Below are 25560 nucleotides of genomic sequence, written 5' to 3'. Positions count from 1 at the left end.
AGAGGATATAACATAAAACTGGAATGTAAAAAAGCTATGCTAACATGTAACCAGCTTCTTTTAACAGCTTTTTAATCTCCTTTACATTTCTATGGCTAGAGTGGATTTAATAGGCAACGGTCACTAACAGATGAAGTTTGTTGACACAGATAAGCTGGTTTAAAGTAATTCAAAATACTAAACTTAAATCACAACACAAAGCAGTTTAAAGTCAACTGTAGCTCTGTCCACATCCGACACGACAAGCTGGAATAAGACAATCGACATTTTTGGGTTTATAAACTGTACCAAACAGTCATATTTTTTTATTTCACAATGACACATTGGACAGGTACTAATATATATATACATATATACACATATGTATATGTATATATATCAAAAACACATCAGCTGACATGTCATATCTAAAATAAAAAACAATTATTTGTTTTCAATTTGCACATCTTAAGAGTCTGAAAAGACAAAGAATAAAAGTGAACAAACATTACAAATGAAGAACACACCAAAATACATTTTCCAGCACATATTTCTATATTGCATACACATTTAATCGGGAGTGGAAATTGGAAATGCACCAATGGATCACCTTTAAATGATATCTGTGTAGACGAGGGAAAATTCATACTATGTTAAAGGCCACTAATGGACTTTAATTCAGCAAAAGATAGCCTGCTCCGCTGCCCAACACAGAGGGCAGATAACCAGTATGATGATTCATTCCCTACAGTAATGAATAATGTTGGAGGATACCAGCAGGTACTGATAAGCAGCAACAGGAGCTCTGAGTGGAGCTCTAAAAAAGTCGAACACCAGGTCTCAGTTTGGTCATGCACACTTAGCAGATCGTTCTGGAAATATAAAACGCCCCCAGCGTGAATTGTGACGAGGTGCCGCACACATTCAGAAGAATCTTCGAACAAAAACCAAAAGCCATCATCTGAAAGTGTCCAGTACAGATTCACACAGAGAATCGTGTCATACTAATGGCATACAGTGTTCACTTATTCACAACAGACCTGACCCTCTGGCTTGCAAGGCATCAAATTCACAAATGAACATTTAGTTATGCGACAGTGCCATTGCGAGAAGTTCAGTTATATCGCGTCTACTATAGTTGATGCTCTACCACAGCAGTAAAAAGGCAAGGTGTCGATACGGCTTCTGTATCCAACTGACAACCCTAATTAAAACTCAGTCAAGGCCAGAGAAAAAGTCTGAAATAACAAGATTATAAAAATGTCATAATTGTAAAACTGACTACAGCATAGATGATCTGTCAAAAAACTCAAGACAGAAAATTTGCTAAAATGTTTCTATCAACCAAACTAAATATTACAAAGCCTCTACAGAGAGAAGTAGATTATTTCTAATAACTTAAATAATTATGCAGTACGACACTCTTCCATTTTGGGCCAGAGGGTAAGAAAATAGATCTACGCAAAGCCGACGCAAAAAACAAGACGACCGGCTCTTTTCCAACACGTCCGTAGGCTAAACTAAGCAACCTAGTGATGTGTGCTCTCACTTGCATGTATTGTGTGTGTCCATTTGGTGGTGAGGGCGTCTCTCGGATCCCTTCGGTCCTGCAGTGAGAAGCTTTGGCACAGAAACACCATGAGACGAGGTGACGCATTACAACACGGTGTTAATGAGGAACACTCATGCAGGACTCGCTCCAGTCCTGGAGGAGATAAGGTCAGTGAACCCCAACATGCATTGCCACCATACTACCAGGGCAACAGACAACAAGAGACGGGCTAAGTGGCTGAGAGGGAGGGGAGGGTTTGGACTTGAGAGAGAGGAAGAGGATAAAAAGAATGAGGCTGAAATGCATAAACAGAAGGTTTTGGGAGGGTTTTACAAAGAGCGATAACAGAGAATAAAAGATGATGGAAATTTTTTTTCTGTATCAGGGCAACTTTAGAGCAAAAGATAACCACACCCTGCAAATGACAAAGATGAGGCTATCTGCCCAATGTGGTAGTTTCACAGCCTCTCCTCCATTTCTCTCTTTCCTCTCCATCTCAAAGAGATGACTCCACCTCTCTGGTGATGGTTATCTCCGGCTCTGACAGAGGGCACACCTGAATGCTTAAAGGCTGCTCTGTCGCCTCACTGATCACCTCCAAGGCAGAAGCAGCAGCCGGCATATAGTCACTGTTGGTCTTCTTGTCGGGGCCTGTGTTCTGTTTGTCGGCAGAGCCGCAGCACAGCTTGGGGGCACACTGAGTCCGACAGGAGAGCTCACAGAGGGAGTCCCGAGACTCAGAGTTGAACGTGACAAACTCTGGTTGGATGGTGGTAGCGTGGATACCCTCATTGTGAAAGAAGTCCTTGATCCGTTTGGCAACCTCCATGTAAGATGTGGGGTCGTGGCATTTGATGTGAGCTGTGGCGATGATGCGGCTGCCGGCCAGCTGCCAGATGTGCAGCTCGTGGATGGCGAGCACACCCTCCAGACTCAGCAGCCGCTCGTTGAGCCGGTGCATGTTGATCTGCTTCGGCACGGTCTGCAGCAGGATGAGGGCCGACTCTTTGAGAAGCGGGTAGGTGGTGTACAGCAGGATGCCCACCATGATGATGCAGAGAGTGGGGTCCAAGTAGAGGATCCAGCAGGGGCCAGCAGTCTTCATGGATGCCAGTGTAAGATTTGAATGCTGGTCGGTATTGTGGACACATGGGTTGTAACATTCCTCACCATCTTTGCAAGGCTGCCACACAAATATGAATATAACAGCATTAACAACAACGATGACAGAGCCCAGGGCGTCACCCAACACGTGCAGGAAGACACCGCGCATGTTGAGCTGCGATGACGAGTCGTGGTCCATTTCCTCAAAGTGGGGGTTGCCATTCATCTGCACCTCTGCGTTGTCTTTACAGCTCATTTCTGCAAATAAAAAACAAGAAGGTTAGTTAAGTTTACTGTAACATGAGGTGACGGTTAAATAATCAACTGGACTTTGACACTTAAGATACTAATGAAGCATTCAAAATGGATTCACAGGCAGCACCGGGACTGTAACATAAACAGATATGAGATATTACAGAAAAACTATCACATTATGGAGCCGAAACAGTCGTCTACGAGGATGATGTCAGCTGCACTGTCAGGTCCATTTCAAATTTGAAACAAAAGAGCCAGAAAGCAGCTTGTGATGTTATCAAGTGACACATGATGTAGCTGCTCAATTCAAAAGACGAGTTACTAAAGACTATTTATAACAAATACACTCAGTTGATGTGTGATTTTTCTATTTGCTAACATTGTTCCAGCTTTTACTGTGGACGTCCCTTCAGCCTTGTGACTGAGTCTATGCTGCAACTGCTCGGGGCTGCAAACAGGAAAAACATGCCAGGGAGCTGCGGAGAACTCCCACCACATGGGATCCTAAATGCTGGAAAACACCATATAGTAATTCACATTAAGACAATTCAGTTATCGCTGAGGTAGCCTCCACAGCCCTGGGAGGGGAATGGCACCTGAGCAATGGCTGCTCACTTCCATCCCAGGACTGTAGGAGCCATTTATCAGCAGCTAATGGTGCTACTGGGGCTGTCGCCTCCATGGTTACACAGATGTATGACCCAGTAACGGCGATCAGTGCATGGTGTGGGGGGTGCGGTGTCCATTTATTGGGGGTTAACCCTTCAGTGAGCGGGGACGATCACTGGCATGCCCAAGCATGCTTTTGTGGAGATGGTCTTTCTTCGATTATGTATTAAAGAGCTGGCTCTGTGTGTACCTATGGTAACCACATACCACAACACGACTGTGAAACATTGCGTTACAGATATTGAATTCACTCAGAGAGAATTCAAGCACACTGTGAGGAGTAAAAAAACAAGATCCAGGATTTAAAACAATTTCACAACAACAAGTTTCAACTTGTCAAAAGCTGTTTCTCGGCTGAGGCAGACAGGATCCTCTGCATATCTCTATTTATAAAGCCAGCTGATTGTGGCCAGTCTTTACAAAGATTGAAACCTGAGTCTCTGTCCGTTAATGTCCATGAAGGCCACAAAGGATTGTGTGACACAACAAATACATGACAGCAGACAGATGTCTGTATTTGTATTTGCACACTAAACACTAAGGACTGGGCATTTGGTTAGGGTATCCTGGGGGATACACAGAAGATGTCAAGTATCTGTGCACTGTTATGCAATCTGGACAACCGACAATGGAGATAAAGTCTGGGACATTCTGTCAGATTAATGGAGGGACACAATGGGCTGGACTTCAGGGATCTGGCCTGTGCTACACATGTGGAAGATAAATTAACACAAAGAGGCCAAACCCAGCAAATTAATATTCTGCTTGTAAAACACACAGTAAAGTGAAAGGACCCTTTAAGTTTTTATCCTTACCGTTTCTCTGTCTCACATCCCCCGGGCTGTTGTGGTTTGCCACCAGGTTGTTGGTCTCCTCTCCTGAAGACCCGTTCCCAGCCTTTGTGCCACTTTTCCCCTTCTTGTTCTTACTCCCGTGGCTGTGGCCACCGTGGCTGTGCCCGTGGCCCCCGCCGGCGTGTCCGCGAAACAAGCAGAGCCCGAGCAGGTTGATCAGGAGCCCCGCGGCACCGACCCCGGCGACCACCTCCGGGCTCTTGATCTCGTTGGGCTCGGTTAGGCGCTCGATCACCTCCAGCACGATGGTGAAGCACAGCGCCGTGAGGAAGACGGCGTTGACCAGAGCCCCCATCACCTCCGCCCGGATCCAGCCGAAGGTGTTCTTGTTGGTGGCGTGGGTCTTCTCGGCGAACCGCACCGCGACCAGCGCCACCACCAGCGCGATCACGTCCGACAGCATGTGAAAGGAGTCGGACAGCATGGACAGGGATGCGGTGATCCGGCTCACCACCACCTCCACGATGAAAAACCCAAAAGTCAGCGACAGCATGCAGAGCAGCCGGACTCGATTCGGTTCGCAAGCCATCTTCGCCCGGTCTGGAGGTAAAGTTTAATATCGTTTTTCTTCTTCCGAGATCACCCGGACCCCAGCTAGCTAGCTATCCGTCTCTGATCCTAGCTAACGGCTGGCGTTATGCTAGCTGGCTCCCTGAGACAATACGGTCGATGCAAACCGCGTCTTCATTCACTGCTGCTCTCCAGCGACGGTAGCATCCCTCGTCCTGTTCCGTGGACAGCCGCGAGCGGGGTATTAATCCGGGATTCGGTGTTGGTCGCCGGGTCGGTTCAGCTCCGTCGTCTCCAGCACATTCCAGAAACGTTCGCCGACGAACTGAGGTTTGCAGACGGTTGAAACTTTGCACCCGAGCCGGTAAACTTTCCACACGGAACACGGCGCCCGGACGACACGCCCCGGAGGGTTCCTATTGGTGGAGAGGTTACGAGCATGGCTCTGATTGGGTGGATTTTGCAACTCTCGCCAGTGGGCGGAGCAAACGAGATAGATAACGACGGTTGCTACGTACGCCAACGACAACTGAAGTCTCGCGATAACACACACTACCGCTGTGTATATCTATTTATTATCAAAACTTTGTTTTGGGAACTTGATCTGGTTTAATGTGTTTAAACATCTAACACACTACTTTTCATTCACTGTTCACAACTTTGAATAAGTATGTAACCCTACTCAGAGGCTATTAATACACATTAGCCAAACTTAGTTATATCTTCTGTCATTGTAGGAAACCTCTTTTTCAAATCAAGTTTTCTTTCCATTTAATTAACCTCAATACAACGTCTGTTAATCTGTTTTCAATCAAGAACAAATGAGTTTTGAGCTGTGATGGCAGTAATGAGACTGTGTGTTAATGATGGTTAAAGACTCAGTACAGTGGGAAGCTAATGACCCCTTGTGGAAACCATCAGATTTGATTAAAGTGTCAACGTGGTCTAATTGTGATGTAAATTACTTACTTTTTAGAGTGAATGTTTTGATACATTTTATTTTCTTTAAATCTCAACTTCAGTTAAGTAGCTCAAACTTGATATTTTGGGGGATAAATTACATCAAACTAAACTCAAATATATGTATTTTTTATAAACATGTATTTATTATGTTAATCCAAGTCCCTCTATTAACGTGTTCCTATTTATAGTTTATCAGGAAATGCAGCATAAAACAAATTAAATACACAATTGTAGTGGACATTTTTTTTACATAGTTCACGTGTTCATTTCATCACAGGTTCAGTTATTGTTGTTCATATACATCACTGCCAAGATCCATAGTAACAACAAAAAGACAACCTGACATATTTAAAAATATACAGAACATTTCACAATCGCTATAGCTGCCTAAAAGATTAAAACAACACATCAAACTGTCACACCCCTTAAAACAACAGCACACATATGAGAATGACCTTGCTGAACTGTTGTCATTACTTCCAGCACAGCAACTAAATTATCTTAAATAAATCTTCATTTACATCCAGTTTCATGACTCAGAGCTTTCCACCACACAACAAACAGTGACATTTATGTGGTCTCAGCGGAAGCCGAGGATCTCTCTGCTCTTGAACTGACAGGCTTTCTCCACTTCATTCAGCGTGAGGCCGCGTAGGTTTGCCACATGCAGCCTCCTCAGTATCAGTTCCTGGGACGTCGTGCTCTGACGACGGTGGGGCTGCCTGTTCTCTTTGCTCTCACCAGCAAAGTGGACCTTCTTCTTTCCTGGGGAGAGGCTCTCCTCATCTAGGACCAAACAGCACGGAGTGACTGATTAATAAAGATTGATAGACTATTATCAGGCATGTGATATGAGCTAGAGAGTTTTAAATACAGTTTAGTATCATCACTTCTTTGTTGGTGTATAAAAACTTTATTAGCATGATTTTAAAAAGTAATAAATAAACATTCAAAACAGAAGCACAAAAACAGCTCAGTTCTTGTCTCGGTTCAGTAAGTCCAGAGCTCTTCTTCTCAGTCTCATACCTATGTCTTTGCCAAATAATGGTGCCAGGTCCCTCTGTTGCTGGAGACGCTTATAAGTCTTCAGTAAACTCTCAGCCCTGAAACAGAAGATGAGAATGAACCAATGGTACCAATATGTAAAAAGAAAGATTTGAGAAAAAAAGGGAAAGGAGGAGGTTGTTTCATAAGTCATCTGCAGCCTTCTTTAAAAGTTTTACCGTGAAAGCTTCTCGTTTGACAGCCGCTCACGAACACACAGCTCCTGCTCTCTTTCTGCCGTGGAACATAAAAGCAAAAACTTTACTTTAAGGAGTTTTAAAACTTATTTGTCATGTGTGCCTTGTAACGTTTTCTTTGTTAGTTAGCTGAAGTTAGTGGAGGAAGGTCACAGCACTTGTGTTCCAAAAGCAATATGCTTCAACCTGTTCCAGTTCCACAACTTTCTACGAGGTCAGGATGACTTACAATTCCCCATAATTGAAGATAAGGTTATGTAGTCTAGTAGAGAATAACCCTCTAAACATCACGTTATCTCTCAGTTATCAGTTCCTTGTTCTTGTTTGTAGATTTATGAGTGTGTTAAACATCTGTATTGTTGAGCAAGAAGAACACACAGACATTACAAACTACTTATACGACACCAAACAATTCTCATTATCTAACCACATCCTTAAAGTACAAAAAAAATGTCAATACGATACTTTAACGTAAAGTGAGACAACTTCTTTACACAGATATCAATGCACCAATGTTATACATATGTTTTGAAAAATCCCCAGCTATTCTAATCTTCCATTATAAGCGCCTCTGAATACAGAATACGAATCAGGTGAGTGCAGCTGCTGGTCATCAGTTTATGCAGCACGATGAACATGTGGGATAAAATTCTTACGCTCCAGCCTCTCTTCACGTTCCTTCAAAGCCTTCTCTCTGTCCCTCATCGCCTGTTCCCTGAGCCGGAGCTCAGCAGCAGAGGCGGGAGCTGGTTCAGCTGGCTTTGGAAGAGGCCGGTCAGAGTCCGCCGACTTCCTCCGGACCCGCATCTCGGCCCTCCTCTGCTCCTCAGCAACCGCATCCGCCAACAGGCTGCTCTGGAGAATGGACTCCACCGAGGGCCTCAGGTAGTCCTGGTGACAGAGAGGAGTGATTACTTTCCTATACCCCATCAAACCGTTTCTGTCAAAGTTAATGTCCAACTCAAACAATATCATATAACTGTTGTATAGTTAATTTCCAACCTTTAAGTTGAGCATTTTGCTGAGTAAACTGTTCAGTTCCTCAGAGTAGCGGTACGGGATTCTCCTGAACTTTCCCTCTCGGATCCTCGCTGCCAGCTCCTTTTGGTTGTAAGCAGTGAACGGAGGCCTAAACAGGAGACATTCTGGGTAAATGTTAGATTTGTAGCAGACAAATCAGCTGCTGGAGGGAAAATAAAGCTGGAAAACTTACGATAATGCACAGAGTTCATACAGCAAACATCCCAGTGACCAAATATCTGACTTCTCGTTGTACGACAACTGGTTTATCTGCTCCTGTAAGAAAAGGTATGATGGGTTGTTGTAAGGTTAGGCTTCAATCAGGAGGGTTAAGAAACAAATACAGCAGGATTAAACAACTCACTGGAGACATGTAGTACGGTGTCCCGACAAATGTCTTTGCAAAACTGGTGTCATGATTCAGGATCCTGGCTAGACCAAAGTCTCCGAGCTTAACGTTCTGTTTGATGTCGAGGAAGATGTTGGCTGGTTTCAGGTCTCGATGAAGAACGGTGGCCCGGCCGTCGCTGCGTCTGTGGCACTCCTTCAGGGCCAACGTGAGCTGTGCCATGACTCGCAGGATGAACTGCTCCTCCAGATAACGCCTGCAAATCAGTCAATAAAAAGTTAAAGTAATGCAGGTTATGCAGATAGTATAAAGAAGCACAGAATTTTATATAAATGCACATTGTCACCTTTCCTTGATGCAGCGTTCAATGAGGCTGGACAGGTCTCCGCCCTCGCAGTACTCCATGACAATATACAGCGTTGTGTTGGTGCGGTCTATGATGCGGTCGTAGTATCTCACTATGTTCGGGTGCTTGAGCTCCCGCAGGAGGTTCACCTCTGACACCAGCATCTGCTTTTCACTCTCTGCCATGGAGCCATAGTCCAGCTCCTTCCACACCAGGATCTTACTCACAAAGAAAGTTAATCAACAACAAGGATGAAGATTAAAATCAAAGAAACTGGGACTGGGAAGCATAAGACTGAATATAAAGACGGACGAGGCATCTCCGCTTCCTCCCACCACACACACACACACACACACACACACACACACACACACACACACACACACGAGGATGTTGACGTTGGACGGTTTAAATCCATGTAGTTTGTGTAGCTGCAGGTAAATTGTGTAGTTTGTGTAGCTGCAGGTAAATTGTGTAGTTTGTGTAGCTGCAGGTAAACTGTGTAGTTTGTGTAGCTGCAGGTAAATTGTGTAGTTTGTGTAGCTGCAGGTAAACTGTGTAGTTTGTGTACCTGCAGGTAAACTGTGTAGTTTGTGTAGCTGCAGGTAAACTGTGTAGTTTGTGTAGTTCACTCACTCTTCCATCGGACTTCCGTGTGATTTTCCGGCACCTTCCATAAGAACCGGAGCCGATAGTGTACAACACCTCGTAGTCGTCCACACGGGACGGCATGTTTAAACCTTGAGCTACCAGCTAACCGGCTAACCAGGCTGCTAAACCTGCTAACGTTCGGATAAACTGGTCCAACACGAACTCAAACCAGCGCAGAGTTTAACTGGAGTCTCGACGCAGATGTTTCTGAAATGTTTGTTTTCTTTCTCTTCCTGTTTCGCTCGCGTGCAGCAGCGGCCGTTTCCTCTCCGTTTAAATCGGTGCCCGAATCCTCACCGCTGATTGGCCCCGCGCCGCTGGCACCGCGGCTCCTAATTGGTCGGCGGGTGGACGCGATGTGTGAGGTTGCTAGGCGCCTGAAACCCCGCGAGAGTAGAGCGGGCGGAGGAGGCGTGGCCACAAGATGGCGCCAAAAGCACACGTTTATATATATATATGGTTCTACCAGGAGTCAGAGTGTTTGGATGAGAGAAGAAAAGAAAAGAAAAGGGTTGAGAACAAGTGATGAGATGAGAAAGATAAAATAAGATAAGACCAAGCATTTCATTAAAATGTATCTATGAACTGTTTCTGTAAACAAACCAAAAATTAAATTCATATTTGATGGTGAGCTCCCAAGTTTTATTTCAACCCTTCAATCTCCGCAGTCGCCTGAACAATCGGTGTCCTTCTTTCATAAATGCTTTGTTAGCCCTCCTCTCTTCTCCAGTCAACAGCTGCACTTTTTAAATCTCCTCCATGTTAATGCATGTCTGCTGTTTCAGTGTTTTACTGCTCTTTTTTAAACCTCCACCTGGTGGATGATGTTCGAGCCTTATCAGGCCAATTTCAATGTCTCCCCTGGAAGCACAAGAGAACAACAGGAGTCTGGAGGAACTATTCAGCTTCTTGAAAAAAGTTCCAGGTTCCAGGTGATTCGGTTGAAATGAGAGTTACAGGACGGACGGGGAGAAGGCCCCGGTCCCTTTTTTTCTCAGGAACAATTAAAGCAGCTGTCTCGAATATTAAGATAAAGATACCTCAGTAAAAGCAGGGACACTGTCAAAACAACTGAAGCACAATTTGAAAATACAGATGCATCTGAAAATATAGCTCCTGTTTTTCTTTTTTCTGTCTGTGATGTGGATTGACATGATCCTCGGGCCTTTTGTTCAAACTCCCTGTTTAATCCTCAGTTATTCGTGAATCCAGGAAAAGGTCGCAGGCTGTCATCAGAGCAGTTTCCATGGCTGCATATGTAAGAGACAGGAGGAGGCTGATGGGCGACGTGTTGTCACAGGTCTTTGGATTTGACCAGCAGGACCACCTGAGGAGTCGCCATCTGAGAGTGGCGACACGCAGCGACCTCTCACTCTGACTCTTATTACTGGGTATCACACTCAGTATGTCTTCAGTATAAACACTCTGACGAAAGTCTCGACTGTTTTATTCTACTCACCAAATTAAAATTCCGTTTCAAATGCCTTGTTGGTTCTGACGTCCTAAATGTCAAGATCTGTGAGTCTTTTGATCACATAATATGATAATAATAATAATATTATAAACTTCAATCATATAGCATCTTTCAAAACCCAGGTACAAGGTGTTTTACAGGTGGAAAGTAAAAAGTTAAAGGCAAACGATAGAAACACATCACAGCAATTTGAAGCTCACACACTATTAGGGCAGAGATATAAGAATAAATATGTGACAGCTGAGAAAAAACAAAATAAAGTGAAACATTCTAAAATGATTAAAACAGTCAGTAAGTTCACAGCCAGATTACAAGAAAATAAACAGTTGAGACACACAGAGATTTTATCTGGTTATAGGCCGCAGTCGTATCTTGCACATGTAATCCCATTTCTGACGCCATGAGTCACAAGAGCATTGGACCAGCGGTATCAGATTAAGCGTTTATAATTAAAGCCTGACTTGGGTAAATCCCACATGTGTCACATGGAAGACTTCTATTTGCAAGTGAACGTTGACATGTGATCCCTGAGATAAACGCAGACTCTGGGGTTTCCGCTCAGCTAACGGGCCTCTCAGCGGGGACGGCCTCGGTAACAGTTGTGTTCAAATCATCCTTTCAGTCATCTCTGCTGCTCTGCCAGCACCGCACACTGACACGGCTCACACCACCGAGAGAGCAGCCGAGCCGCTCTGCCAGTCTGCCTCTGCAAAGGTCACGCCTACAAAGAGCTGGAGGAGTTTGGACATCAGCCAGGGACGGTCGGGGGGCCGAGCGGAAAACTGACAGCTAAAAACAACAGAGACAGTCGGGTGCCCGGGGCCCAGCTGACGTCAGCCGCCCCTGTTTTAAAGGCCAGGAGTTGAGAGGGAGCGACAGGCAGGACGGACAGACAGACACGTCCCATAATGACCTCCTCACCTCTTCTAAGGGGACTGCGGCCCTGAGGTGGGAGGGGTTCTCACGTCACCACTGACTCCGCCTGTTTTGGGCTAGGCGCTTCAAACATGAACAGCTTCCCAAAAGTGAAGCCACAGCATCTTGATTGCCCCCTGGTGGCGGCCTGCAGTAAAGGTTATAGGTTTTAATTACCTTTTCTGAAGCTACAAAAATGGGGTGAAACGTCATGAGTGACAGCTGAGACTGACTCATGATGTGTTTATCAGTGGGACTTTAATACTGCGGCTCCAAAACTGGGTGAAACTGCTCATTCACAGTTTTAAAATATTTGCATTTGATCCCGACAGCACTGAGGGTTGGAGCAGCTGTCACTCCCATCATGCTCTCCTGCCAGCACGGGAAGGCCCAACGAGACTCTGCGATGCCGGCGGCCGCCGCAGTGACATTCAACCCGGGCCTCCTCTCCACAGCTGGTTGTGTTAGTGCCCGCTGACTCGAGGGACACCAGCGTCACCGTGGCGTTCACGAGGGAGTCGGCATCAAAGCGTGACATCGAGGACCTTGGGGGGGGGGGGGGGGCAGCCATGCTTGTGAAATAGCTCAATGCAGGTGTCGGAGGAGGAACACTGGGACCTCTGCAGAGGACGAAGAGGTTCCTCTACAGACTGATTTGTCTGTGTGATGTGGGCGACACTTGGAGAGAGATTTTGAGCTTGTACGGAGGCGTAAAAGATTCTCAGTGCTACGTCTTCTCCACGTGGACACCAGGCTGAGCTGCAGCCGCCCTGTTGGCTCCTGACTGTTTAGCCCTTTGGTGAGCTGGTGACGCTCGGTGCATATTTAATCCCATTTCGCAGCTGACTTCCCACTGTTTTCACCCTCGATTCTCATTGGCTGCCTGGAGCGTGTGGCTCTCCTGCAGACCTAGGCCTCCACACATCACTCCGGCTGCCGGAGAAATGTAGTTGATGGCATGCCACGCTGCCCTTTGTCTCCATCCGTCCTGAGAATCCAAACAATTTCACAGCACGTTTCAACCGTCACAGCAGCCGATACAGGAGGTGTTATGTGACTTGACCATCTCTAAATCTGCAGCACAGTGATAATAGTGATAGTGCTGTGAATGGGCAGAGGGTTGGATTGTACTGGTAGTATTTGCTACTTTAGTACTTAAAGACAGAATTTGTCTTTTCATAACCTCTAACCACATCTCTCCATTTAGCTTAAAGGGATAGTTCACTCCATTCACACCTGAGCACAAGAAGAAGAGATAAATGTCTTTAAATGTTCAGCTTCACCGGAGTGAAACTGTCGGCCTCTCTGTGACTGACGCAGCCGTCTGCCCAGCCGAAGTAAAGAGATCTGTGCAGTTTTCATCAGCTGTGAAATCTGAGCTCTGCAACATAAACCAGGGACTTTCAACAGGCCAGCGACCGACACCACAGTTAAACAACAGGCACAGAACCGAGCAAACACACGGTTCAGGTGCCTGCAGATTGTTCTCAACACCGAACATTGACTTTCACGTTTCCAGACGGGAGCGTAACCTAAAAACCAGAAGGAATCAAAGATTTGATAGAAACATCTCTGCAGGACCTACACCAGAGTCTAATCCTCAGTAAATACATTTGATCTGTGCAATTAATTCTACAGAACCCGATATGAGCATATTCATTTCCTTGAATCTAACATTGTCGACCAACTGTAATTACACAGACACTGACCCAGGTCTAATCCATCATATCATTACATTACATTTTTTGACTTTGCGCAACTTTACTGGTTCTATTGATGCAACATTAAAATATATATCTGCGCTGGAAAAAGTCTTAACTAACCTGCAACAATACACACTTTTCATTCCTTCTTTAAAAATTCACACAAAATGATCACATTTGTATCCAATTTTCTTTTTAATTGATCTACTAAATGACTAATGGCTGCAGCTCAAAACCAATCTCTATGCAAGAACTAGTTTATGTGATGGAATCCATTTTTATTGATGTGTTTATCTCGATTTAGTAAAACATAGATGGGGAAAGGTTTGAGCTTTCCTAGTTTGTCAATAAAAAAAGGCTCAGAGGAAAGTCTGTAGAATGAATGTAGCAGAAATGTGTTTAACGAAGATCCAAACACATTTTTGAAGACATAAAATTAACACTTGCAATGATGAGCGTCAAGCATTTATATACTTGAGGTTTTATAGGATCCAACATATCTGATCTATCACAGGTCCCCCTGTGAGCGTCCTGCATCGTTATATAGAGAAAACTGTTTTAATTAATGTCGGATGCAGAAATACATGAAAGAGAGGCAGCACTCGTGTTAGGATCTTTATGATGTTTTATTCCAGCACAAGTTTTTTGTGTTGTAAAATGGCTGTGTAGCTAGGAATTAAAGGAGTACAAAATGGAAAATTACAGACAATTCTAGTATAATTTCTTTAAATCCCTATTGTGTTTATTTCCTAAAGCCACATCTAGGAAAACTTTATTTCCCTGCCTTCTTTGGAAACATGGTCATAAAATAAAATAAAAAATAAAATTGAAAAAGGTGGAAAAAAAAAAAAGCAATGAAGCTTCATTTGAAGTCACTCTCACGATGGAGGGGAATCTGAAAGGGCCGCTGGATGAAACACATCTACAGCCTTTAATTTAAAATGTTATCCACCTACCTGACCAGGTAGCCCTTATTTTAAATCTCACACAGTTTCTACCAACAATGGTGCACAGAGAGACCAGCAACTACTGAAATGCACCTTTTTTTGTTGCATTTGTTCCCTGCTGCTCCTCTGCAGTTTTCCTCATTACAGCAGGCTAAGCAAATTACACAGAGTTGACCTCGACATCACAACACAAGTACATTCGAGAGATAACAGCTGCATCGTTGCGGGGCCCTGCCGGAGTTTCCCTTGTAACTGAGGAGCGATCTCTTCCTCACTGACCCAGTTTGAGCTCAACTCCTCGAAACTGTCTTTACATCAAACGTTTGTCAAGAGAGCGTGAGGAAACCGCTTCATTTGAGGGATTGTGGTTGACCAGGACATCAGGGATAGTCCTGAAAGACGCGGTCTCCCAAAGATTTAAAATGTACAATTGTATAAGTTTGAAACTGTGCAAACGGCCAGAACATACAGTAGCTTTAATGACTTGAAGTACACGACTACTTTCTGCTCAGGAGCTTGAAATTAAAAGAAAGAAAAATATATGATAACACTGAGAAGTGAAGGGAAAATCCTTGCTTTCTTCTTCTTCTTTTTTTAAAAACATTCATGACAACTGAAACTAAAAATTATCTGAATGTATCGTGGACCAAAAGAGAAAAAAACGGCTTCAGTCATCTTCCTTCTCAACATTGAAAACTCGTCCTCAGCTTCGTTATGTACAAGATTTAAAGATACCGTGACATGAAGACCAAAGTTCATGTAATTTAAAATGAAATAAAAAGTTTTGACCACTTGTGGTGAAGTTGCCGCCACACTCTGACGTCACAGAGCGACACGACATAATTCATATATATCAAAAAATGGGGGGGGGGGGGGGACGACAACCACACACACTCAGTTAGGCAGGTTATGCTGTAAATTTACAGTAATGACACCTATAGTTCTGTAAGCCAAAATTTCTATCGTAGAATGCTGAACATTTGGGTAGCTTCCTATAAAAAAAAAAATCATATTTTTTTCCATGTCTTTTTCCCCACCCCAAAAACACTAAGCATATGGCTTAAATATTTGTAAAACTATTCAGTCCAATGGGGGAATAAGAGTCTTCGGAGTCCTTCTCAGTCGGACTCATTGAGATGATCCTGGAGACAGATGTCTACTCCGCTGTGTAGCTGCACATGGTTGTGTGTGCGCACCTGTTTTTGTCTGCAAGTGTGTATGTTGGAGAGCAGAGGGTGAAAAAGAGAATCCACAGGAGAGGAAGTCAGTTCATAGGTGATCAGACTGCACTTCTTGCAACCAGACTTTTTTTTTTTGTTTTCTTTTCGAGTTATCGTTCCTCTTCCTCCCTTCACATACGAAACAGGAAAAAAAGATCCTTAAATCAAGCGCTGCATCATAGCCACCGTCTCTTTAGGCTTTCAGCAGGGCTGCCAGTGTAAACATGATCCCCCCCTTTTCTCAGTGAGCTCAGAATACTGCCTCGACAAACAGGCGGACACAGGAAAAAAAAAAAAAGTCATGATGACAAAAAGAAGAAACTCGACAAGTAACGATGGCTGTAGTTGTGGTGATATGCGGGTTAAAGGGAGGAAAACAAAAGACAATCAAAACATCGACAGCTACCGATCAGGAGCCTTTTCCTGGGGCAGGGAGCAGTTAGGGCAGTATGGATTCCTTAGTGCAATGAAGGCCAGAGGAGCGGCCGGCGGCGCAGCCTCAACGTTCATACAGCCGCTCGCTCCGGAAGGTGTGGCCCGCCGGGTCGTCAGCGGGCTGAAAGAGACGTCCATTGGGCTTCATCAACTCTTGCCAGGAGGAAGAATAAGGGCAGACATTACGCTTCTAATCACATATATTCACTCACACACGCGTCCATACACACTTTATACTCTGTAAAACTACCACGGCTAAAGCCTGGGAGGGGGAGAGAGAGAGAGAGAGAGTCTGGTCCAGAGCGTCTTTAGGAAGAGTCCTGAGCCTCATTTTGTTAACTTTGAATAAAAAGTCATGTACGTGTCAGCGTCTACGTGTATGAGGACGTGTAAACATCAAAATGTGAGTTGTGACGAGTGCGAGAGATTATTCTGCGAGGCCGCAGGAGCGAGTGTGTGGCGTTAGGGTTGTGTGTACGTTAACTATGCCTGTGATCGTTTTCATAATGTATGGGTTTCTTTAATCTGTGTGTGTGTACTTCATATGTTTATTGTTTCCTGGTAAGTCTCTCCGCTGTTGCAAATTGTACATTCATCCATCGTAGGGGGCGAGTGCGACGCCGCTGGGCCACACACCAAACGATCCTGAGGCTTTTCCAGTGGTCCGATTAAGACTCTCAGCTCATCAGCGCACTCAAAATAAACAGCAGTAGAGGTACAGGAGGACGCTGTACCACATGTAGCCGGAGGCAAAAGCAAACGACTGGATGATGCACAGCCACACGGGGTCCAGGGTCATTTGCCGGGAAACTGCCACCTTGTGTCCGTCCAGAGAGGGAAAGGATCCTGTTGAGAGACGGACAAAAGCATCAGTATTTAGCTCTTAGGCCGATTTCTTAGCATTTCTTCCACCAGGATGACGACGTCTCAGAAAAACATCTTTTTCTTTTCATTATGAGTCGTTTACACTGCTTACTTTTTACACGGGCTTATCTTTAAATTGTGGCTGACTGTGCTTCACTGACTCGTGTGTTCGAACCATCATTGTACACGTACGTCACTCAAAGTTGTAATGGTCCGGGGAAATATTCTGCCCTGAAGTAAGAGCTGCAGAGCTTCTGAGCTCCGTCCTATGACAACATGACTCAGCAGCTGATGCAATAACATGACAAAAGTGTGTGATACAGATGAATGACAGAGGATTAAATTTTGAGCGGTTTACAGCTAAGAAATGTCAGGAAAAACCCACTTTTATGATTGTTTGTATAACAAACACGGCTAAAATATGCTCAGTGAATGCACCACGGACGTTGACAGCAGGTTTCCTAGCAACAGCGCTGCTCTAATGTTAGTCAAACATTACCGTAGGAAACAAACGCCCAGAGGCTTGAAGCTCAAACACTGTGTCTGAATCACTCTCTATTTACTATAGAGTTCAGCACAGTTACTCTCTGAGTGTAAATCTATCCACAACATAATGTGAAAAATGACACTGGTGCACAACTCGACAGAAAGTAATGATGGTGACAAAGGAGTAATTACTCACTACCATGTAAAATATCTACTGAAGGGAGCAGCTGGCGTCAGTCATTTCCTCCAAAAACATTCATGTGTGAAAGATAAAGTGTGCAACAGTTTCACAATCATTACAGTTTGACTTCAGCAGACTGACATGGCGAGACAGACCTGTGTCGTAGAAGTAGGCCAGCAACTCTTCTTTCTCCACAAACCTCTGATACAGCCAGTCAGTCAGGGCCTCTGCCTCCACAGGAACCTCTTTTATTGGGTACATCCTGAAGGAAGAGAGACAGACAGTGACGATGAAGCAGAAAAAAAAAACCTGATAAATGAAGTCTCTCTCAGCAGAAACTGTCTGCATTGATCCGTCGAGGAAGCTGCAGTCGAAAAACCCGGGGTGTCAGCGGTGGTCCCCGAGCAGAGCGAGTCTCTTTCAAACCCGGAGTCTATTACAGCGGTTTGTGTGTTTGCGGCGGCTTCAGCTTGTTTTAGGGATTCATTAAATGGCGAAGCTCGTCAGAGTGTCACAGGGAGACAGGAGTGCTGAGAGGGGGGGACGCAACAGGAGACACGGTCGAGCAGTGTCGCTCCACAAAGCAGCTGTAAGAGGCAAGTCAGAAAAAAAAAAATCAGACGGCAAAAGGTGAATCCGTTTTTGCTGTCAAGAAAGTGAGAAGTCACAGCTCCGAGGCAGCACTGTCACAGCGAGCAGAGACACCATGAAACCCTGACACGGTGCGAAGTGGCCGGGATGTTAGCGTCTATTAATCAGACACTGTCCTAAGTGTGTTGGGCTGCAGTGGTACAGTTATTAGCAAATTAATCAATTCACTGTCTTCAGCAAGAATACCCATCATGACAGAGCTTATAGCGATGGAGTAAAACATTTCTTAGACGTTGTTATGCAACCCGCATATCAGCGAATCCTATAGTTGGGAAGGACTTTGTGCTTAAGCTTTAAAGCGTTAAACGAAGATTATGTATATATGTATAATTCTTATTACATATGAGGTGAGATTAATTGATGATTGCACATATGAATGTGAGCGTGCGTGGTTGTATGTTGGATCTGCGATCAGCCGATGACCAGGAAGTACCCGGCCTCTCGTCCAATGTCAGCTGGGATTGCTTCCAGCTCCGACCCTCAAAGGATAAGCGTTGTAGATAATGGGTGGATGGATTATTACATATTCATGGTTTAACATTAAAGATTGTAAAAATTTGAAAATACCCTGAAAACATGTTTTGGTTCTCTTTTTATATTTTTATCCTCTAAAGGTTGATCTTTTGGAAAAAAGTATTTTTTTTTAAAAGTAGGACGATAAAGTATTTCTTTTTTTTTTTTTTAACAATCACAATGAGAAACAGGAAGACTGCTGCGCTGGCCGACATTGTGAAAACAGTAGGAGGCTGATAAAAAGGGTCAGTTCCACAAGCAGAGGAAGTCTTGTTTGTAGCCAGAAGGGGTCCCTAGTAGGCTGCACTCCCACACAGGCAGCTCCTGGTCACCTTCAAACAGAGGTTACTGTCTCCTCCCTCAGACAAAGCATTTCCTCTGCACTCAACATTTGCTCAATATTTCCCGACCGGATAACAGTAAAAGTACATCTGTGCCTGTGAGGGAGGCTTCTGGAAGAGGGCAGTAATAAGTGATACCGTATTGATTGGTAAAGTGTTCGATATATCTTAAAAAGCAATCTCGGGGAAGGCAACAGTTCTGCTGTCAGGATGATGTCCTTACTTTTAGTTGCTGCTCAAAAAGACAGGCACGTATCCTTCCTATGTTGCAGGTATGAAGGTACGGTGACGACTCACAGCCTCAGTGACTGCGGCAGCTACATGAGTCAGTATTTACATGAATCACCCGAATAAAATGTCATTCATACAGAATTAGAAATATTCCAAAGGTTCTGAATGAGTCTCAATTTTGATTATGAGTGTAAAAAATGTATGTTTAAACATAAAATCAATCAACAAATCAAATGTCAATATTTTATTATCCTTGTCATATATTATCGGTATGATGATAGCTGGATATCTTTGGGTTTCTTTGGATTTTGAAATGATTGCTTGGGCTCTGGAAGAACATATGAGACTTGTGTTGATATTTTATTTACTGAATGATTTCTGTGATCCATCAAGAAAGTAATTAGCAGGTTAATAAATCATGAAAATAAAAGTGTAGAGCTGAAATGATTAGTTGAGAATCAGAAAAATCTATTTGCTTCGAGGCAAAAATGTGAAATATATGATGCTTCCAACTTCTGAAATGTCAGGATTGGATGCATTTTTTTGTTTAATTTAAATATAAGTTGAATTCTTAGGTTTCTGACTGTTGGTCAGATGACATAAGGAATATGAAGATGTGAATTTAATGGGAGAATATACATTACATTTTATTGCCAGAACTATTTAATCAAGAAAATAATCTGCACATGTATTGATGAGTTATATTTTGCACTTTGATAATTTTGAACGTTAATATAATTAACTATGACTTTAATGATAATGACAATAATCATGCAAAAGTATGTAAATATAATTATCAATATAATAAAAACACAAAATAATGACAATAAACACATTTAACACTTTTTAAGTCCTGTGAAGTAAACCAGTGCCGTCTGATTTAAAGGTTTACTTGATCGCTGAGTCCACATTGTCAGGTCCCGTCACAGAGGACGTACCGAAGGTGCAAATGGACAGTCGCTATAGTAAAAACTTGGTCTTTGAACTGAAGCGGTCTCTATGACCAAATCAGGAAATGGCTTGGCCTCCTTGTTCCACAGACCAGAAGAGAAGGAGCTGATGATTCAACACAGACATCAGTTCCTATATTTCAAATGCATATCTTTGGACACTTCTCCTCATTATCCAGCGGTTCACTGTGTGGGTGTTGCTCAACAACAAGGTTCTGTAAACCAACTTTTATGTCCCCGGTGGCATGAAACTCTGGTTAAACTCAAGATAAAACCAACTAAAATCAGCAGCTTTCATCCATCAAAGGTTCCAATTAAGTGGAATTTTTCAAGATAAAACCGCTTTTGAAAACAGCTACAACCAGCCCCCACACGAGTGGCTCAGGCTGCCCGAAAAACAGGAACCGGGCTTCTGCAGCTACCTGATCGGGTGATTAGAGGTCAGAGCGAGACATTCAACAAAAGCTTCTCCTTATGTGTCTGTGATTATCAGGTTTCTTTCGTGTTGCTGTGCCACAGGAACCAACAACCAGCTCTGATGCACCTCCGAGGAAAGAGGAAGTTCAGAGACAGGCTGAGAACAACAGACACATCAGTAACCTCTAATAATGAGACCGACATTATAACATGTGGACAGAGAGAAGCAATTAAAGCAAAAAATAAATCAAACAAGTCGTCACCAAGACAGTAGAAGCAGTGTTTTCCTGTTAGCTGCTTTCTAGTCGCAGTGACAGGTGGTAATTTGTGGTTTAGGTTTTGTTTTGAATGTGGAGAATATAACCATATTTTTTCAGGAGCATTAATCAGTGATGGTGCTGCTGTTATGATTAAACATATGATAACATATAAGATCTGACGTCACAAACCTCATGAGCGTTTCACACCTGAACCAGTACAGGAACTGATATCTCTGTAATTCTGGGCGGAGAAAAATAGGAACCGGCTTGCACCACTTGCTCTTTTAGGGGACTTGGGTGGTGGCAGCTGGTTGCCACAACATTTTCCTGCAGCTGAAATATTCATGCAGAAATCAGGGTGTTTGGGTGACAACACAGGCCTCTGAGCACATTTGAGTTTGGCTCAAGTTTTGGATCAAGAGCCTTAAAAAATGAGCGATATAGATCATGGATGGAATCAAAAGTATTATTTCCTGCCATGAAAGCACCAAACTCTAGATTTTAGGATGTTACCAATTACATCATCCTGCTCCAGGTCTGATTATGGCTGCAACTAGAGATCATTTTCATGATTGATCTGTTTTTTGCATTTTTGCTTGAACAATTAAATAGACGAATGGAATAAAACATAATTCCAACAATCTATTCGTCTGTATACAGTTGATCAAAGAGTGTGATGAGAATAAATAATTGTAGCATCAAATACAAGTTTGATGGAGACGTTACAGATGTGACAGGTTGTACTTCAGTTCAACATCAGTGATCTTGTTCCGACTCAGAGAAAATAAACAGACTGATTGATCAACTCACCAGCGAGTTGCAGCAGCATTACAATGAACGACGACAGCGAGCCAAACAGTTACTGGCAACGCTCCCTCGTTAGAGTGAAAAATTGAAACGTCGCTCTACAGTGTCCTTATTGTGTCGAGTGAAAATGGATGGTGGCTTGTGTGAGAGAGTACAGTAGTGGTGGTGGTGGTGGTGGTGAGGAACTGGTGGTGACATGTTGGCGTGGGGCCACGGCAGAGCACTCATTTCCACCCTCACCCACTTGGCACTGACCTGCTTCTTAACCTGACACCCTGAGAGAGACAGCTGGGGGAGAGAGCTGCAGCTTCTCCAGTTGATACCCAACATCTGACTTCTACCAAGTCTTGACCAACCACATCCTCACTGCAACTTCTGTGACTAGTTTCTACAGAAACAAAGTGAATCAGAAACTACTCACTGCCTCATTTGAACCATTTAGCTCCAGAGACCTTATTCTTGAGATATCGTTTTCCCTCCAAACTGGGCTGAGAGGCTAATTAAGTTTGGACTGCGACTGAGAAAAGTCTGTCCACTGAACAAGGCTCTTTGGAGGGCAGCCAGTCATTGTTTGGGGAGTCTATACGGCCCCTAAATCTCTCTGGCTGTGAAATCTTGAAAAACAAAAAGGCGCCCTGGGAGGCCTGCGCTCGGGCACCAATCTCCATCTCCAGTCCATCCCCCTCTTATTCTAGTTAAGATAAGGCTCATCATCCAAATCCCAAACTGCTGCCTTTAAGTTTCTTTCTCTTGATTTTCCTCAGGAGTGAAACCACCGATCAAACAAAGAGGAAGTTGTTATGTTAAACTAAACATGTGTGTTTGTTTTGTTAGTGCTATGCTGGATAAAGAGCAGAGACTTCCTTCTATAATTTAACTTTTGTGCTCGATGGGGATCCTTAGTAAACCACACACACTGCACATCGCTCTTAAGGGCTCTTCCTCATGGAGGGCTAAGAAGTGCTTATCTACAGCCAGAGAGAAGTCTAGGGATGGTCGGACTCCACTCGTTAATTGCTCCATTTAGTCTTTAATCTGCTTCCTCTCCGACTAGACCCCGTCAGTGTTCCAGGAAATGGTTAGAGGCAGAACAACGGACGTGGCAGAATCTTCCCCAACCAATGTAAAAAACGTCTCAGCCAGAGGGAGGAGAGCTGAGAAATCCCCCGACGTGTTGATACGCAAGAGTACTTTTTGTTCAAAAAAAAAAGAAAAAGTATTCAGAGTACTTAAAGCTTTATGGCTGAACGATCACTGAGTTACTGCAAACGATGATATTCTTACATCAGTGACTTAAAAATAGCTGCACATAGTTTTTACAGGACAAGTATTAAATACCAATACCAAACCTAGTTATCACGTTCTTGTTCCAATGAGCAGTCAGATTATCACTTAGTATTATTGGTGAGGGTGATCAAATTATTTGTTTGTTTAAAATTAGAACTGACTGATAGAAGCAATGGACGCTGTCACATGTGAAACCGTGTCCTGGTAATGATCTGTCTTTTGAGTTATGTACTGTATGTAAACATTATATCCTGGTTTGAGAAACCTGAACACAGGTTCTGGTTTTATAGCTGGAGCTACTCTGAGGGGACATCCACACTAATGGGTTTTAGTTTCCCCAAAAAATTCACTGCTGCAGTTAAAACTCCACCAGACTTTGTGAGCAACTAAAACTGAGAAGTTTGGAAACCCTCTTGGCCCAGTTTTAGTTTTAACACTTCATATAAAACAATATGCAAATCGCGTCCTTGACGGGTTCACACATAGCGACTGCTTATCAAGCGCAGATTTGCCTACAATCATCATCATCACCACCACAAGATTACAACAGATGTAATTATGGCTGGAACATTTACCTTTAACCTAGAAAACCTGGGTTGTATCTGAACTCAGGTGATCAGCAAACATGACCATGTTTTTGTCCTCTTTTAACTCCACATCGATCTGTGTGTCTACGTGACAGCAGCACACTTTCACCTTGTCACCGTCACCACATGACAGAGTGCTGCTGCGGTAATGGGGGGACACATGAGAGAGAGATGTCGGCTGTGGGCGGAGCCATTCAGAGGTTATTAACAGCCTGGTGTTGGAGTGTCGACCTGGTATCAGTGCAGAGGTCACAAGGAAGGGACCATAAAAACCACTGTTACTGGTATGTATGGAGGACAGACGTCAGCTCACCCCATGACAGTTCATGTTTGAGGTCAATTAAACAGTGAAGAAGGAGACTGTTATGTTCTCATCCAACATCAGGGAGTGAAAAATATAAAAGATTATATCGATATATTGGTCGATAAATATTGAAATAACAACAAATTCCAATAATTCCAAAGATGTCGTTATGAAACCATTATGATAAATAAATGTAACTGAGGCTTGTTATTTTACAGTTTAACCATAAACTTTCTTATGAATAACTATCAATAAAAAGAAAACACAAATATGTAGAATCTGAATTCTGATTTTCATATCAGCAAACAAATGCTGTTATTGATATTTCTGTGAAAGACTCATATCTGTCGGCCAATCGATAAATCAGTCGGACTCTAAGCATCTGCAAATCACTTTACATCCCACTGACCTGTATGAAGTCCTACATTACATACTTTCAATTTCACATTGATGTATTTCTACTTTTAAAGCTGCAATCTGATAACTTCTTCCTTTGCTAATGGGCCTGAACTTTAACAACTCTTGAGGAGGATTCTCAGTGGAATGATTTCAGTGTGTGTGGGGATGACTCCTGTAACGTGTTTCTATGGTGACACGCACTCTGACGATCCTCAGCTTTGAAAAAAGAAAGAACAAAGAAAAAACCCTCTACTCATTCATTATTCCCAGGCACCATCTCTAATTACCAAGGCCACTCATTATGCTCACAGGTAAACACCAGCGTGAGGGATATTGATCCAGGTGAGGACCTCAATAAACACAAATTGGTAAAAAAAAAAAACAGTTGGAAATGTAGCGTCTGATTTACAGTATCTACAGACAACGAACAAAGTGTTAAGATTAAAAAAAATCTGCCTCAGATATCTTAAAAATGGCATTTACGGCAGCAAGCTCAACAATTCTGTGTGTGTGTCCTGTCTCGGAGAGAGAGCCAGGTGTGCAAACGTGCATGTGATGACCAGGCAAGACGCCGACTCCATAAATCACGTCACCTTTCAGATATTTTCAAAACAGCAGAAACACACAGAGCAGCACAAAAAAATACAGAGGAGAATGTGCATTATAAAAGAAAAAGATTTCAACGTATTTAACACCCACTACTGCCCTCGCTTGGCCTCTGTACACCCACCTAGCTCTCCCATCTGCCATTCACAGAGGGCTTATGATGCTGCAGCCTGGGAGGCTGAGATTATATGGAGAGAGGGCAGGAGACAGTGAGGGAGGAGGGTGGAGCTGAGGGGTGAGGACGGGAGGCAGGGACGGAAGGAGGGAGGCAGAAGGATTTTTTTATAAAAAGTGCTCAGTGTGGATTCATCTAGAATATTACTCAATACTCAGCTGACTGTTTTGAAGCTGAGGTTGAGGCGCGGCAGTAATCTACACAGTTCCATAAAATGACACCAGAGGAGGAGAATGGCGGTTTGTGATCAAGGTCAGATATAAAAACAGCAGTCGCATTTAAGGCTCCAAGGTGACTTATCGAAGATCAAATTC

General features: G+C 43.6%; 3 protein-coding genes across 3 annotated transcripts in view; all 3 read right to left on the bottom strand.

Annotated features, from left to right (window-relative positions):
- Nucleotides 1–266: 266 nt before the first annotated feature.
- On the bottom strand, nucleotides 267–5310 carry slc30a1a (solute carrier family 30 member 1a). Its single transcript, XM_020112437.2, has 2 exons — nucleotides 4375–5310; nucleotides 267–2893 (listed from the first exon to the last, which is right to left on the bottom strand). Exons 1-2 carry the CDS (start codon nucleotides 4940–4942, stop codon nucleotides 2028–2030), a joined length of 1434 nt encoding a protein of 477 aa, XP_019967996.1. The 5' UTR covers nucleotides 4943–5310; the 3' UTR covers nucleotides 267–2027.
- Nucleotides 5311–6007: 697 nt separating this feature from the next.
- On the bottom strand, nucleotides 6008–9775 carry nek2 (NIMA-related kinase 2). The gene is made up of 9 exons (XM_069515160.1): nucleotides 9479–9775; nucleotides 8843–9060; nucleotides 8512–8752; nucleotides 8341–8423; nucleotides 8130–8256; nucleotides 7784–8018; nucleotides 7110–7164; nucleotides 6913–6989; nucleotides 6008–6672 (listed from the first exon to the last, which is right to left on the bottom strand). Exons 1-9 carry the CDS (start codon nucleotides 9572–9574, stop codon nucleotides 6467–6469), a joined length of 1338 nt encoding a protein of 445 aa, XP_069371261.1. The 5' UTR covers nucleotides 9575–9775; the 3' UTR covers nucleotides 6008–6466.
- A 4417-nt stretch (nucleotides 9776–14192) lies between these two features.
- The window catches only part of lpgat1 (lysophosphatidylglycerol acyltransferase 1), a 34930-nt gene continuing 23562 nt past the window's right edge, over nucleotides 14193–25560 (bottom strand). Inside the window, exons 7-8 of the mRNA XM_020097758.2 lie at nucleotides 17874–17980; nucleotides 14193–17033 (exon numbers count right to left, since the gene is read on the bottom strand). Of these exons, the coding sequence (XP_019953317.1) occupies nucleotides 16882–17033; nucleotides 17874–17980 (259 nt within the window). The 3' untranslated portion in view covers nucleotides 14193–16881. The remainder of the gene's footprint in view (nucleotides 17034–17873; nucleotides 17981–25560) is intronic.

This window comes from Paralichthys olivaceus, chromosome 19 (genome assembly GCF_024713975.1).
Source record: "Paralichthys olivaceus isolate ysfri-2021 chromosome 19, ASM2471397v2, whole genome shotgun sequence".
NCBI classification, from domain to species: Eukaryota; Metazoa; Chordata; class Actinopteri; order Pleuronectiformes; family Paralichthyidae; genus Paralichthys; species Paralichthys olivaceus.
Note: the sequence above shows the minus strand (reverse complement) of the source record. Positions and strands in the feature narration are given on the sequence as shown.